At 39.4% G+C, this 16,673-nt stretch overlaps 1 protein-coding gene across 3 annotated transcripts; it reads right to left on the minus strand.

The window, feature by feature from the left end:
• Positions 1-6,527: 6,527 nt before the first annotated feature.
• On the minus strand, positions 6,528-14,259 carry LOC114443787 (uncharacterized). 3 transcript variants are annotated; one of them, XM_028418110.1, is made up of 11 exons: positions 14,093-14,259; positions 12,261-12,337; positions 11,861-11,970; positions 9,077-9,178; positions 8,854-8,996; positions 8,667-8,751; positions 8,142-8,286; positions 7,698-7,891; positions 7,474-7,612; positions 7,191-7,309; positions 6,528-6,948 (listed from the first exon to the last, which is right to left on the minus strand). In XM_028418110.1, the coding sequence occupies exons 2-11, from the start codon at positions 12,325-12,327 to the stop codon at positions 6,652-6,654; spliced, it is 1,401 nt and encodes a 466-aa protein (XP_028273911.1). In that variant the 5' UTR covers positions 12,328-12,337; positions 14,093-14,259; the 3' UTR covers positions 6,528-6,651. The 3 variants fall into 3 exon arrangements, with proteins under 3 accessions (XP_028273911.1, XP_028273910.1, XP_028273912.1); XM_028418109.1 differs by lacking the exon at positions 14,093-14,259 and adding an exon at positions 12,936-13,306; XM_028418111.1 differs by lacking the exons at positions 7,191-7,309; positions 14,093-14,259 and adding an exon at positions 12,936-13,305 and having other exon boundaries at positions 6,768-6,948.
• Between the last annotated feature and the right edge of the window lie 2,414 nt (positions 14,260-16,673).

Here is a 16,673-nt window from a genome sequence, read left to right on the forward strand (position 1 = left end):
AGCACTCGTGTATGTGTATGTGTGTGTGTGTGTGTGTGTATGTCTAAGTGTGTACATTCAGTCAGATGTGTGTGCATACATAAACACACACACGCCCATTCCCTCAGTCATCAGCTGTTGATGCTAATTTCTGCTTCTGATGTCCATGAGTCAAACTTGCTCATAATGAATTAAACTGCTAATCACATTAGCAAACATGGAGGCCCACAGGACGAAAGATGTTTTTTTTTTTGCATATCCATTTGCATTCGCACCATGCATGGACACGTTCATGTAATAATCCAGCGTTAGCATTTGTCCAGTTCAGAACCCCCTTATAAAAACCCTTTGTGCACCTAATTCTGCATGAGTGAAAGTATATTTATTTGCAATAGATTTAATCTTTAAAAAGTGCAAAGTACATATGAAGATAAAGTCTTTATCTGTTTACATTATTGCAACTTGTTAGAACAAAGTAGATAAACTGCAAGTTGTTGCCAAAACATAGTCTGCATTCAAAGATGGGGCCCTCAAGGGCCTATAGTTTGTATGTTACATCACCACTGTCTCTTACTGCAGTCATGTCATACTAGCGTATGTCCAAAATAAGCACAATTTGTCTGCTAACGTCGTCTAGAGAGCAGATTTGAGACGTAACTTGTCTGCATCTTTGTGTGTGTGCACAGGAGGATGATCAGATGGTTGAATGTGATTGTACCCCCCCCCCCCCCATCCTTTGCTGCACACCCTCACCAAAACAAAAGTCGACACAAAAGCTACAGCCAACACTTCTACGCCCTCATCAATGGGCACAAAGAGCAGAAAAATGACAGGAGGGGCCCCCGTGCATAAAGGTGCACCGAGACCCCGGCCCTCTCCCGTCTTTTGTGCCAAAGAATAGCGAGGTCCAGGAGCAGCTGCTGCTGCTGTGGCTGCTGCTGGCTGCTGGCTGCACGGGACATTTGAGACGGTCCCCTTTCACCAAAAAACAAAGTCTGGAGCTGTGAGTGTGTGCAGGCTGCAGGGCTGCAGGGGTGAAGAGGAGGGGGAGGAGGAAAAGGGGGAGGGGGGGGGGGGGATGTATACAAAACGAAAGGCACACTTTGCCAGATCAACGTAGAGCTGACTCCCCATTATCCTGCAGATCAGCAGTATAGCAGAGTGAGGGGGGGTTGGTTTTAAAGTGAAGGAGGAAGCCTTTAAAGTTGACATGAGTCACATCAGTCACAACACAAAGGAGTCCCAGAGGTCTACCATATGGACGCAGGCTCGTCATCTGTTCAGGAATCACTAAAACAAATCCAGGCTGAGCCAATAGCAGGCCGAGCTCTGCCCACTGCTCTACTCAGCAACAACAAACCTCTGGCTTCTGATTGGCTTTCAGAGACAGAGAGTGAGCATTAACAACTCAGTATCTCAATTAGCCACATAGGTATAGGAGGACACTTCGTTGTCATAGCATGTCAGATTGATTAGTGTCGGCTCCAGAATACAAATGAAATAGTTATGTTAGAATTAGTTTTTTTAAATTTTTACTCTTTTTTCAAACTGCCTTGTCATCAATACAGGAATTTTTGCTCAACCAATCAAAGATCAATCAATAAATAAATAGATCAATCAAGAATTTTTACTAGATTTGTATTATCGTTTTTTTCATTAAAAAATAAAAAGTTTGACTCAATTTTAAACAGACCTAAGCAGCTCTCACCTTCACCACATACATATTTATATCATTATATTATTATTTATATTTTCTCTTATTTTTCATCAATTGATTTTCTTATCATATATTCACTTTATAAAAAAATGATTTTTCTATTGATTAGTAGAATTTTAGTCTCCTCAGTAAATACACGATAAGCCATAAAAATGACAGGTGTGTTTGTTACACCGCCCCCTAGTGTCGAATGAGGATTTTGTACCTGAAAATCAATTTACAGAATGTAAACACAAAAGAAATATCACACCAAGCCCGCTTTGATTTCAGATTAAAACATAGTTTATGATTTTGTGACAAAGTAGTAGTTATTTATACATTTAATGTGTCAGATTTGTTTTATATAAATTTGATTCAAAGTTATTTCCCATTAAATATTTTGTGTGATATTTTGACATAAAACCATCAGTCCTTAGTCACTAAACATCATCTGAGCTGTCATGTTAATGTTGTGTGAATAAATGTTATGATGTAAAAACATGTTTTAAAAACAAACACATAAACATACATAGTAAAGTACAAATAATTGTATAGATATGTCTTCTTGTGCCACACAGTGGTGACACTCTGGTACTACAGCCATCATCAGTTTGCCCCTTTGAGCCTGCTGAAACACGAGAAATACCTCCACCTAGTGGTGAAGAGCGACATCACAGCACATCTCAATGAGGATTTTAAGCAGCCTGATGATAAAAATAAGGTAGCTGCAAGATATTTAAAATTTCTTTTGATTTTATTTCATATCAAATTATTCATGCTGACCGAGGCTGTGTAACACACACAGACACATACAGACTCATTTTTTCCTCTAATATGTTTTTGTTTAATTGTTTAATTTCTTATCTGTTGTTTCTTTTACTGTTTGTATTGATTGTTTTTGGTTTTAATCACTTTTTTTTGCTCCATCTGTGTTTGCTTATTTTGATTTTTACTATATATTTATATGCAAATTTCTTATGTCAGTTGATTAGATGTGTGTGTGTGTACATGTGTGCATGTTTTCTGTCTTACCTATTTGCACAGCCACCCCTTTATTCCTCAGCAGCATACTGCATTTGAGTCCTACATTTCCCATAATGCCACTGATCAGCTGAGCACCTGGGATGACCCTTTGGTTGTATTATTTGTCGTCCTTTTTTCCCCTCTACTTTCACCTCAGAGAAGAAGCTGCTGCAGGTCCACTGCTTCCAGACAGCCGGACCACCCACACATGAGGCTGAGGCAGCATCACCTGAGTGTTTATTCAGTCTCTATGCGTCTGTGTGTGGTCAGAAGGCATCCTTTTTTTGGAGCTCTCGTTTAAACTTCAGTAGCTATTTAAACACTTCAGTTCATGTACAGACCATTAAAGTGGGGACAGACAGATGAGTGAGAGGGTAGAACACCACGATTTGCTTGACTTGAGAAACACAGAGTGAAATGGAGAACTTAGTCTTCCAGCAGCTCTTCTTTCAAGAGGCTCTCAGCAGCAGGAAAATAGATGTGCACTTAGACATTAATATGAGCGTGTCAGGTCAGGATGCAGTTCATCCATCCATCTTCTGAACCTGCCTAGTCCTGTACAGGGTCACTGAGGGCAGGAGCCTCTATTAGCTGTCAATGGGCCAGAGGCGGGGTACACCCATGGACAGGTCGCCGGTCCGTCGCGGGGCCAAGACGTGATGCTCACACGCATACCTACAACCAATTAACCTCGCCTGCATGTCTTTGGAATGTGGGAAGAACCCGGAGTAACCAAAGAAAACCCACAGGAGCATGGGGAGAATGTGCAAAGAGAGGGTCAGGACCTGAACCCTTCTTGCTTCTTCCTAACCACTGTGCTGTTTTTTTAAATAGTGGAATACTCATACACAACAGTGATGCACTGACATCTTCTTTTCTTCTTCTTTACAGCCTGGGTGGGGAAAAAAACAGTTTTGGTCTCTATTAAGTTCAGTTTTTTTTTGGTGATTGACAGGTGCCATGGTAACATGGTCTTATTCACTTTACCTGTTATGGCTAATTGGTGTATTGATATACTGATCAAATACATGCACATGTTCTTATGTGTTAGACACAGGATTTAATGGAGTTCCAGCAATAGAACAATGCTGTTGATTTGTGTCAGTTAGACAATTTGTGTATTTATATTATTTCTGATACCTCATCATTACATTAGGTCAAATTAGATTTGACACATTTACATTTACACATGTACAAGTGCAAGGCAATGAAACACAGTTTATCCAACCAGAAGTGCAATAAGCATCAAGTGCAAGATATATGTCGCTACTTCAGTATGTACAGGATGATACACAAGTGAATTTACTATAACACAGTACACAGATTAGTGTATATACAGATTAAAGTACTATAAACATACTATACAGATGGATCTGTGCAATTATTATGATTACTATGTTTGAATAGAAGCTGGTATTTTATCTTAAGACAGCTCCATGTGTGGCTAATTGTGTACTTCATTGATATATTTATTTATTTATTTATATATTAGAGATATGGATACCTTTATTCAAACAATGTAATATTTCTTATCACCCAAATCCTCCTGTTCTTATTCTCCAATGTCTTTTTTTAAACAGCACTTTCTCTATCTCTGTATGTGTGTGTGTCCCAGGGTGCACACCGAACAGACTGGAAGTCATTTCAGAATGAAATTAACCCAGGAGTCTAATACTCTAATGCTCCCACACAACAAATTGGATTCGTGCGCTCCACTGACTCCGAGTATCAGCTTGTTGCAGGACACAAAGCCTCCCGCAGCAAACCAGAAACACGGGCTCAGGGGGGGAAAGGGACGCTGTTGCTTTAACACGGCTAAACTCCAACCAAAGAGGTGCATTTGGTTTAAGTTAAGCTGCGTAATTGCTCACAATACATGTCCAAAAAGTGAGTGGACACATGGTGCTGAAAGTGCTCATGCTATTCTCAGGATTTTCTGTGTGATTTTTTTTTTGAATCATGGCTGCAGAGATTTTGCTCCTACTCAGCCACAAAAAGCATTAGAGAGGTCAGCATTGATGGCTCACAGTCAGCGTTCCAGTTCGTTTCAAAGGTGCTGGATTGGGTCAAGGTCAGGGCTCTGTGCAAGCCTCTTATTTTCTGGTAGCCATGAAGCCAGAAGCACAGCAGCCAGAAGCTTTACGTAACAAAACACGTCACCCTACTATAACAACACATGTCCTCAGTTACAGAAGCAACTAACGAGTTACCCACAACAAATTGCAAAAACATAAACATTGACTTAAATAATCAAATATTTGGATCTATTTTCCCCTTTTCTTCTTCACTTCTTGGATTGAGTGTGGGATCACTAGCCTTTTTTTGATATTTCCCACGTTTACAGACTACAGCTAGTTTTTATTTTTTAGCATGCACTAGATTTCTCTGCAACATCATCTCTGATTGGTTAATATTTTGTTATTAAGGTTCATAGTTTTGAATTGGTCCTTTAAAGACCATGAAAACAACCATGCAATCAAACATGTTGATTATTATGTAAATATTTGTTTTATCAAAGCTACATTGTAATGAATAAAAAGTTTATAAACTCCATGTATAAATACTTTTGTTTTATTTTGAAAACCTTCTGATAACAGGAAGTGAAGGTTGGTTGATTGGTTCAGGTGCTCCATGTGCAGATTAGAGCGGAATTGAAATATTTATCCGGGACAAACTATTTCGCAGCAGCGCATGTTTGTGTCTAGTTTTTAGTGTTAAAGAATTCCGATTTAAATGTCTTCGCCTGGAGCCTCTTTCTGTAGATAAGTCCGCAGTAGTTGGAATATTTTTTTATTGGAGGTGTGCTTTCCAGCTTGTGTATGTTCGTTCATTAGCATACCGAGCAGCTCGTTGGCACACATTAGCAAAGAGCCCGGAGCAACAATGGAGCGAACTCAGTGGAGACATTGGAGCGCTGTCTGTGGGAAATGAGCAGAAAACATTGGCGTATTGAGGACTGACGTCACCAGGGATGTACACTGAGGGAGGGACAGGCCCAATGTTGGACACCTGCCGTCCATCTTGTTCTTCGTTGGACAAATGCAGCATATTGGACACAAGGTACCCCAAATTTATTACATTACTGAAAAATAAGTTTACGGCCTTATGTGGTTTCTAATGTTCATGATACATGCTGACTTCATTGTGTGTTTGCTTTGAACTTTCATCAGTTGTAGTTATGTGAAAAGATCCATAAAGTGACTAAAGGCTGTTTAAAATTAGGATTAAACCTGATTGCATGTGGTGGTTTGTTGTGATTTTGGTGTTGTTTTATGTTATTTTTAATCATAGCAGCTTTTGCAACTACACTCAAAAAACTGCTGGGTTAAAAAATAACCCAACCTTAACCCCACTGCTGGGTCACTATGGGACAGAACACACGCTGGGTTATTTTGGCCCAACTGCTGGGTTCTACCTTTTTAACCCAGACTGCTGGGTTATTTTTTGACCCAATCTAGTGAGTCAAATTAACCATATTGCTGGATCAATGTTACATATAATCTGGGTTGTTTTTTGACCCAACCTTATGGGTCAACTTAATATATTGCTGGGTAAATTTTACCTATAGAGTGGGTTGTTTTTTGACCCAACCTTATGGGTCAACTTAATATATTGCTGGGTAAATTTTACCTATAGAGTGGGTTGTTTTTTGACCCAACCTTATGGGTCAACTTAATATATTGCTGGGTAAATGTTACCTATAGAGTGGGTTATTTTTGACCCAACCTAGTCAGTCAAATTAACCATATTTCTAAATCAATGTTACCTATTACCAATTTGTTTGCTCCAACCTAGTGGGTACTCATCCTAACTTGATACAGTAGATTAATTTACTTTGGAACTGTTTATTAGTCAAAATTCAGATTCTGACAACACATTTCTATGTAACAAAACACAGGTAAATGTCAGTGGAAACCAAACAAACCAAACAGTCTTCAGAGATAATCCACACTCTAGGTATGGGCAATGGCTGTCCTCAAAAATTTGACAGCTGAAGATTCTTGTCCATTTATTTCATAAATGCAGTGCTGCAAAAACTCCCATGTGGGTTGGCACTCCTTTGGGTAATTCGTGTCAAAAACATAAAAAGACTTAAAGCACAGGTCCACAGCTTCAAGCAGCGAGTCAGTCTCAATGGCATGGCCTTCCACAACCAGAAATGTTTGAGACACTCTCTCATGTCCCAGCGACAGAACGTGTGGAAAGGTGTTATCCACATTTGTCAGGTACTCCACTATATTGGTTCCAACCTGTTAAATAACATATCAGAAGGTTAGTGTCATAATAAAACAGAAATTTATATTCATATCAACATTGAGTTATTGATATCATATATAGGATAAATGTTGTGAAAGCCTTTCTAGTTATCATCAGTGTTCAACTTAGTTTATATTTATCATTAGATGTGTAGTTTCTGATACTTACTGTCAAGCATTTTAAGAAGTAAAAATCCTCACATTTATTAAAAGAAATATGTGAAAGATAAACTTACAGGCTGCATGTTAACAAATGCCCTTTGAGACTCCGCTGTCGTGGGTCTCACAATTTTTCCACCTCTTTTGAAGAGTGATGGGGGAAGCAGGTTTGGTAAGGCCTTTAAAGCTCTCTCACCTTTATCAAATACACAATACATAGTGCCCCGTTTACTAGTGCTGTTTGTGATTTCCATTATGATCAATTATGGAAAATATATTGTGGATGGAATATGGATAATAATTAATTATAATAAGAACAGGTTTCACAAGATGGATACATGGATAATACAAATATCTTACCAGGTGTGACATCATCTGGCACAACATTTATTTTTCCCTCTCGTTGGGCATATTTTAAGATTTTGTCTGCAATTGCAGGCCACTTCTCAAACATTTGTCCTGCTGCCTCAGGATGAAGTTGCTGAAAGTCTTGCGATATCTGATAAATAAAAAAAAGAACAAATTAATTACGATAGCACTGAGAGTTCAATAAGTACATAATAAAACAAACTTTTTTAAATTACCATGCCAGGATTGTCTGTCAGCCTGGGAAACTCCCTCAGGATTTCACTGATGGTTTTGGAGCCGTTACATCTAATCCATTTGCTTCTGTGTATGGAGGTTTCCTTCATCTTGGCCTCCACTTCAGAGACTGGATATTTGTTAGCTTTCAGCCAGGCAACCATCTCTCGAATATTTTGGGGAGATGAAAGTGAATCTGTTGAACAATAGTAAAGGCAGTAAAGAGTGTGAACTTGTTTGTGAAAGTGGTTGTCACAATTAGATGTTGATTGGCAAGAGAACAAAAACATGAGTATAAAATTACCATCCCATTGCTAAAGAACGGCTGCTAAATGTATCATACAACCTCAGCAGTATCTATAGTCCCTCAAACAACTACCCTGCAACAGAAAAATACTGGAAAAAAATCATGTAAATGAACAAATAATGAAAATATGATACCTTACCTGGTGTAAGGACAGCATGGTCCTCTTGTGGTTCCTGTTGGCGCGGGCGAATCAGGCTCCTCATACGCTTTCTGACATTTCTCAAGCGCTCCTCCAAAAAACCTGTAGCAGGTCTGTGTTTTCGGCCAGGTGTGTACCATGCTCCCTGTGACATAAGATCCAATTCAGCTTTAAGTGTAAACCCAATAATAGGTAATGAAGCAATTAACAAAAAATGTGTTTGTGTTAAAAACCACATTAATGGAACACAGTTGCCACATTGCCAAATTGACTATTACTCATTTCACTTCCTTGCTGTCCTTCCATGGCACGCAATTTTTTTTTAAGAACAAAATAATTTGACAGTTTGTGACATCTACATAACTCACTCAACTCTTAACTGAAACAATTACAGCCTTTTCCTTGCGTAAGGATGTACAACTAAACACATTTGTAAACAGTTCAAAAACGCACATTTTTAATTTATGCATTTACTTTATTGGTGGGATAAAATATACTGATTACTAAATATCTGGGTGAACTTACATAGCTGCTGCCTGTGTCATCCTTAAGACATGGAAATTCATAAATCAACGCCATGGCAAGTGCTATCTTAGTGTCTGAGGGTGGCCTGTAGAGGATAGCATTTAAAAATGGGTAGAAAGGTTACGATGCCATTATATAAATCAACTGCATTAAAATTTTATTTTTTCTCCTTGCAAAACTTGCTTACATTTCGCCATGTTTTTCAATAAGGTGGGATACCAGAAGTCTCACAAGAAGCTTCCTCTCTTTGGATGTAATTGATTGCTTCTCATCCAAAGTGCTTAATATAGATCTCCCTTCAAGGCTACCTCCCAACATTTGGCGAATCGCCTATATTGGATATAAACAAATTACTTAAAGATTTTTACGCATTGCACTGTTATCTAGGTGCTTAGAAAATTCAAACATACAAATTCTGGATGAAGCACCACAGTAAGCAGAGTTGTCGATGCCACCGTTTCAACATTCTTTTCTGATAAACATTGATCCTTTGTCGAACAGGCAGCTTGGAGCTATAGTAAGGAGGGATTCAAAAACTCATCATGCACTTAAAACAAACATTTAACACAATACATATAATTCAACACCTGATCATAACATTGTGAATGTCAGATGAAATGAACAGCGTCTTAAAAGATTCTGTATCTAAGTGAAACATATAAACAGTCATCATTATCCCTGAAGGACTTCACTGCATGGAGAGTGTGATAGTCAAGGAGGGAACCTTGATCAACAGCAAACACATCAGTGGTTGCTGTTACACCGTAGGCAAAGAAATGCTTCTCAAATCCTACTGTATCCCATTTTTGGATGACAAGCTTCACTCTGTCACCCAACATGAGAAGGCTTTTCACTCTACCAAACTGGGGCTCGCCATCAGCAGTGTAAGACAGAAATACTGTGGTTCCAGGTTTGTAGTGTGTACCATTTACTTTTACCCAAGCTGGCACAAAGATCTCTGTAAAGGGTGGAATATCCTCAAGACCATTTTGTACATCACAAAAGCCATCCATTACGGCAAGCAAAACACTCTGGCCTGGACCAACCTCTGTTTCATTTTTAAACACAGAACCAGAGAGGAGTGAGTAGCATAGCATCATCTGATGCCGAAATGCCATAGTCTTACAAATATTCTTAAAGTTACAGGTGACATGGCTGATGCGTTTAAAGAAACCATGTTTGGCTTCAAATCGCATCGACCAGAACTGAACAAGTGGTCCCAAGTGTAGGATTGCATTTGGATAGTGCACCATGAGGTGGTGCTTCGGGCGAAGATGCAATCTGGGGTACAGCTCAAGGAACAGAGAGTGATGCTCATCAATCAGTGCAGCCAAGTAAACTACAGCCTCTGGTGTAATGGAAGAAGAGAAAATCAACTCCATACATTCCAGAAGGAGAAGCAAGAGCTCCCAGTGCTTGTTTTCTTCAGGAATGAGGTCCCCAATCATACATGGCAACCATCTGAGGAGACACCATGTTTGCGCTGCAGACTGATGCATTGCTCCTTCGGGATTTTTAAGTTCATTCTTCCCAATCAAGGATGGCTTATTCTTCAGATCAGGAAAGCCATAATCAAAACTTGTGATCCGGAAGTTGAGTTTTTCAAGGGTCAAGTGTTTGTCCTCAATCAGTGAAGAGATTACCAGCTTCAACTCATATGGCCCCACCCCTTCCAACAAGTCATGCATTATGTCTGCAACTTTGTTGTCTGTGACATGAAAGTAGGACAGACTGTTTAGGATGCTGTCTCTTTTAACACCAGTCTCAGACACATTACCATGACAAACATCTTCAGCATGGTTTGTTTCATTTCTTATCATGGCAAGATCCTCTTTTGTCTGTGTCCTTGTGATGTTCTTGTGTGCCTTGCACATGCGACAGAAGAAATTACTTGAGAAGCTCTCAGTAAAACCTAGAATGGCATTTAGGCCAAGATTGTCCCCACACACCTGTGCAACAGAAAACCTCATTTCACCCTTGAAAAGAGGTGTGTTGAGGGAGATGCCAGTGATCTCAAGATCTTTCAGCTCCTCTACAATTGACTGTAGAACACTATCAATCCCATAGGTTTTTGCATCATCTGTTCTGTAAACTGCTATGAGAAAGTGTGATGAGAGTTTTGATAGAAACTCTGGAGGCAGACTCTTGATAGTGAAGTAAAGGAACCCCAACTTGTGTACCACAACCTTTGAGCCTAGTGGGTTAACTATTTCACAGTCATCGTTGTACAAAAGAAGTGGAACAGACACATTGCTGGAAAAGAGACAATGCTGCTTGCAATACTTCCCATCATAGAAGTCTATGAGTACTCCATTTTCTCTTTTCTGCCAGGTGAAGATGGCCTCCAAAATGCCAGGGATCTCAAGCAGTTGAGTTAGCAGAGTTTTCAGTGGGACACGAAAAAACACATCCTGAACAGCAACCTGTCTAAGTGTCCCAGTAGCAGAGTCCCTTCTCTGCACATATGAGACTCCAGGCAGAGCCTGCTCTACAGGCTGGATAAAGTATCCTGACTTTGCAAAATACTGCATTTGTTTGAAGTCTGAATCCAAACCTTTAAAGGGGCACACTGCCTTATCAAAATCACGGGCAAGTTCTTGCACCTCTGGGTCATCCCGATGGCCGAATTTCGCAAAGAGAGACAAAGACTTTCTCTGAAGTGAACCCACAATGTCTGAAATCAAGCAGGATGTCTGTGCAACAACAAAATTGACTGTACTATATGTCTGTGCTGCCTTGGCCTTAAGAGCTGCTAAAAACAGAGCTACCCGCTGTGTTACAGTCTCTGGCTGCAACTCGTCCCAGAAATCATCTTCGTTTCTGCCCTGTTGTGTAGGAGCCTCAGATGTGTCTGCATTTGCTAACTCTCTATCAATGGGACCTGAGAAACACTGTACAGACATTGTTGTGGTACCAATTAAATGCTGTCCAGTACTTTGGGCACTTTCTTGGACAGAATGTTGAAGAAGATGTCGTCTGAATGACCGAATATATCTGAATGTCCGTCTGCAGCCATCTTCGCAGCATTGAAAAAAGGACGAAGCGGTATTAACACCATGAACTGCCCTTAAATGAACAAACAGTCCTTTTGCATGACCAGGGATTGCCTGTCTGCAGCGAAAGCATGTGAATGACATTAGAGAACTTACCTTTAATCTTTACCAAACTTACAAAAACAAAAGCACTTTACTCACAAGCTCCTTGTGATGTTTTTGAAATTTGAGACGTTGACCAATTTTTGGAATAAGATGCTGCATGGCAGCATCATCCAGCAAAAGGAAACTCTCCTCATCCACTTCCTGCTCTGAAAATTAAACAGACAAAAACAGACAGTTGTAGTTTTGAGTCCACACACAAAATATGCCACAGATAAATGAAGTCAACTTCGGCTTAGTTGGTCATAAAACCAAGCACATCAGCTGAAGAAAAAATTAAAAAAACACCTTCTGTTTAAATCTAAAAAGTTAGTTAGTTTACTGTAGTATTGGTGTAGCTCTTCAGGAAAGGCTATTTACAATGAAAACCCTCATAACATGTGCTTGCATCTTGATAGACGTTTTAGCAATGTTAACTAAATATTAAATATTAGCTTACCTTTGAATGTATCCAACAGGGTGTCCAGCTGCCATTCATTTAATTTTGTTTTGACAAATTCATCCATCAAGTCTGATCTAGAATAATTAGAATCAGAATCAAAATTACTTTATTCATCCTCAAGGGGAAATTCGGGGATAATAATAATACAATATTATTTATAATTATTTATAATATTTATATAATAAAAATAATATTAAAGATAAAATGTTTAGGCAATGAAACAGTCTAACTTTGTATATATAATTTGCCAAGAAACATATGCCAAAAATATGTAAACATAAAAAATTTAATCTAATCTAATAGATGAAAATTGGTACTTCGGCTATAGGGCGCTGCCATATTTTCGACGCGTCACTGTTGTCGTCATGCGTCATGTGATTCGGTACAAACGCACAGCAGTGAAACCTATTGATTTGTTATTGTTAAGAGAAGCCGGTCTGTTTGCAGTCACTTTTAACTTAAATGCATACGGCAGCGATTCATTCTCCTCTAAAGACACAGAGACCCGCAAATAAAATCTATTTAACGATAACGTTAAATAAAATTTGTTGTTAGTGTTTATTTGATTGATTATTTTATTTACATACCATTAACGCATTAAACAAACAAAGTCAATCAACCACCCGTCAAATACTTTAAAACAAAAAGGTAGGCTACAGCCAACCCGCATACCTGTATGGCCTCCCTGCACGCCAGTGTGGAGCAAGGTGTGCACCTGCCTTACTCCACCGGGCGGAACCAAACCCCAACACCTTTGTTCCCCCGTACAAGGAGCCCTATATATGCGGGTCGACTTACCCTCCCCTTTTTCCCGACCTGAGGCAAATAGCACCCGCTACAGGATGTTTGTGTTTAATACCAACTCACACAGTATGAATAAATCGATGCGATGTCAAGTCAAAACTCACGGACGTAGTCGCGCACCTTAAATCTTCGGTGCGGCTTTTGGAAAATGACGGCTCACTTGACTGCAGTCACGATTGCTGTGCTCACACTGTACGGCTGTATGGTGCGATTGTCGGCTGCGACTTCAGGTGATCACACTGAACCCGAAATGAAACATGTCTAACCCGGTACTGTTGCTGTTTCAAAGAAAAAGTCAGTCAGAATTTGTGTTGCATGCTGCTGCATCACCTCTGTCCTACAGCGATAGAGTATAAATATATCTCTCTCCATGGCTGTGCTCTGTCCAACAACGTATGGGCGCCGCCATGTGTGTTATCGTCTGTAGCAACTTCATGGAGGCTCAGAGACATCGCGTATTCGGCCAACGCATGCGCAATAAAGGAAAAGAGACTTCGGGCCGTATATCTACTTAAACAGTGCTTTACTCTTACGAAGGGCGACAAAAATATCAAACATGTCAGAAATTCAACCGATCATCCGATTGCCGCTCGTGCCACTTTAACCGCCTCCAGTAAGCCCATGTCGACTGACGCACGACAAAGCTAAAATTAGGCCCGAGTCAAACGGACAAGTCTGCAGTGTGCTGCGTCCCTAATGGTCACTTTAAATGCTAAAAGAAGGATTCTCATGTTTGTTTTTAATCGAACTCGGTACTAAAGAGACTTACAATATAAACGGACACAAAGGTTAGGACTGTGAATTCAGATAAAGACACACAATGTATTGGCTAACTTTATACTGACGGCTTGTCTTAGCTAGCATATTTGCTCTGGCATACGCCAACCAACAAGTATCACGGCACAGAATAAGAAATATGTACACCACAAGCATTATAATTCAATATTGCGACGATAAGTGACAATTAACATTAAAATAAACACAATATGGTGACCTTAACCGACAAATGAAGAATATTAACCTACCAGAAAGTCCAGCAGTTGTTTCCCCTGCCAGCCGAAAAAACTGGAAACTTCCATGGGCGGGAAAATAAATGACACTGTGGCTGGGTCAAAATAACCCAACCAGATGGCTGGGTGGTGAAAATGCCTTTGATCCAGCATGAGCAACCCAACCATTGGTTCACAGTACCCCAAACAACCCAGAATGGTGACCCAGCATAATCAACCCAGCAATGTGTTTACAAAAATAACCCAGCACTTTTTTGAGTGTAGACTGAACGATTTTGCTGTGCAGTGTTTCCGAGTGACTCCAGCTTTTAGTGCCTTTTTCATGTATTTATGTATTTATTTATTTATTTTACTGCAATATGAAGTACTGTACTCAGTGAAAACATCACAATAACAGCTACAAGAAGACAGAATGGCTTTTTGCAGTATAACACATTTTTCCCCAAAATTGCCAAATATTTATTTATTTATTTTTTTTGCAATTGGTTGAATTAATGTTTTCTAAATTGCACTGAGAAATGCACAATATTTAGTTTTTTTAACAGCATAGCAAATGTTTCGTTTTGAACAATTTTAATACATTTAGAGATATATTTATATAGAAATACATTGTCTAAAATAAAATAAATAAGGGAAACTAACAGTCCGCACATAGTAAAAAAATATAAAATAGGTCAGCTTATTTACAGCCTAAGAGAATATGTAAGATTCTATGTGTACAAACCTGAATGCAAAGGTAGCTTCAGTGTAAAATGTGAGATATACTGTATGCAAACATCAGCAATTATGGTGGAAAGACTGACAACAGTAGTTTGACAGCAGTGCAGATGCTTCCTACACATTTCTTTGAAGCATTGGTATCATTGAAATCTAGTGTTTTCTTAGTTTTACAAGTAACGTTTTGGACAGCAGTATGACTCTTAGATGTACCACTAACAGGGAAAGTAAATAAGCCTGATTATCTGGTTACCATGGAAACCATCAGTGGCTGAGATATATTGGGCAGCAAGTGACGCATTTTATTCTCAAAGATGAAGGAAAAATAAGCAACTTTGCAAGGACCAAAATTATGATAGCTCATCGGCAGGATTTCCAAAATGGCAGCTCTTGTGGAGTGTTCCTGGTCTGCAGTAGTCAGTGGTGTGTAGAAGGGAAAATAGTAAACCAGTGACCAAGTCACTGCCCATTGATGCACATGTTGAGTGAAGGCTGTCCTGTTGGTGCTGCTTCTGATAGAAAGGGGTCAGAACACAGTGCATCACAGTATGTATGTTGTGTAACAGGGAGCATAGCTGCAGATCAGTCATGGTGTTGGTCATGGTGATTGGTGTTCTTAAGAGAGAGAAAAACACCGCTGAACCCGTGTTGTAAGGGGAAGTGCAAAAGTTATTCCTAATCCATTATATATGGGTACAAAGCTGACAAATGCCCGCTTCTGTCCCTGAATATACGTAAGTGTCATGCTGGAAAGCATCTTCACATTTATATCTAGTCTGATAATGGTTCATAGTACGCTCTCAAGTGTTTTTAAATGTTATTTTTCTGTATTTGATTAAATAATGGGGATCAGTCTATGTTTTCTTTCTTCGAACTGATATTGTTGCGATTTTTCTTTGTAAGAAAAAATGAGAACGAAACTATTCACAGCATTTATCTTATGGAACTAGCTAAGCGTTAAGAGGTCTACATTGGCCTTGCTGAATTGATTTTGTAATGGAAGATGCATTTGGCATCATAATATTACATTTGGTGGAACAATTCAGAAATCTTCACTATAGAACTAATACACAGTAGTGTATTAGAGTGTATAAGAGCTACTGATTATACAGATTTATTTCGTATGAAGGACATAATTAGCTTCCTTAAGGAGTAAGTTTGGGTAAAAAGGGGGAAACGGCAACATGGTTCTGTTCAGTTGTAACAAAGGACCCTATTGGCTATTCCAAGCAGCAACTTCCGGGCCTTAGAAATAAAGCCCATGCATAAGTAATTAATTAAATAAATAAAAATTTTGCACTTCAGCCAGCATCCTCTAGGAATAAATCCACAGATTTCTATTTTAAAATTGTCCAACTTTAAAGCTAGAATGAAGATGTTTGCAGCCCGGTGCAAAAGACAGTTTTGGTTGGTGCTAACTCATAGTACGAGCCTCCTGCTTCTGCAGCTGCCTTGCCAGCTCCATTTGCGCTCCACCTCTTTTCCTGTAATTGGAGTTTAGGTGGATTTCGGCGCTGCCAACATGGCAAAGTTTGTTTGGACTCACACCCTATGGACAATGTACAAATTAGTATGATGTTTATATCTACTATTGGCAAGAAATTGTGGATTTCCCCCTATTGTCCTCATGCTTTTTGCATTCACTTCTTCACAGGACAGTACAGAGTCATACTTTGGCCACAGCATGTAAACCATTCAGGGATTTAAACCTTATTTTCCACCAATGCAGAGGTGATATCTGTCAACTTTCAGGATAAAGCCCTTGAGATTCACCATCACATAGTGTTTGTCTTCAGAATGTCAGTAGATGACCTTTTATCAGACCAGCAGTGGGATTCAGACAGGAGCGTGCCATCCTTCTGCTGATATTAAACCATGA

This window comes from Parambassis ranga, chromosome 12 (genome assembly GCF_900634625.1).
Source record: "Parambassis ranga chromosome 12, fParRan2.1, whole genome shotgun sequence".
Classification (NCBI taxonomy): domain Eukaryota; kingdom Metazoa; phylum Chordata; class Actinopteri; family Ambassidae; genus Parambassis; species Parambassis ranga.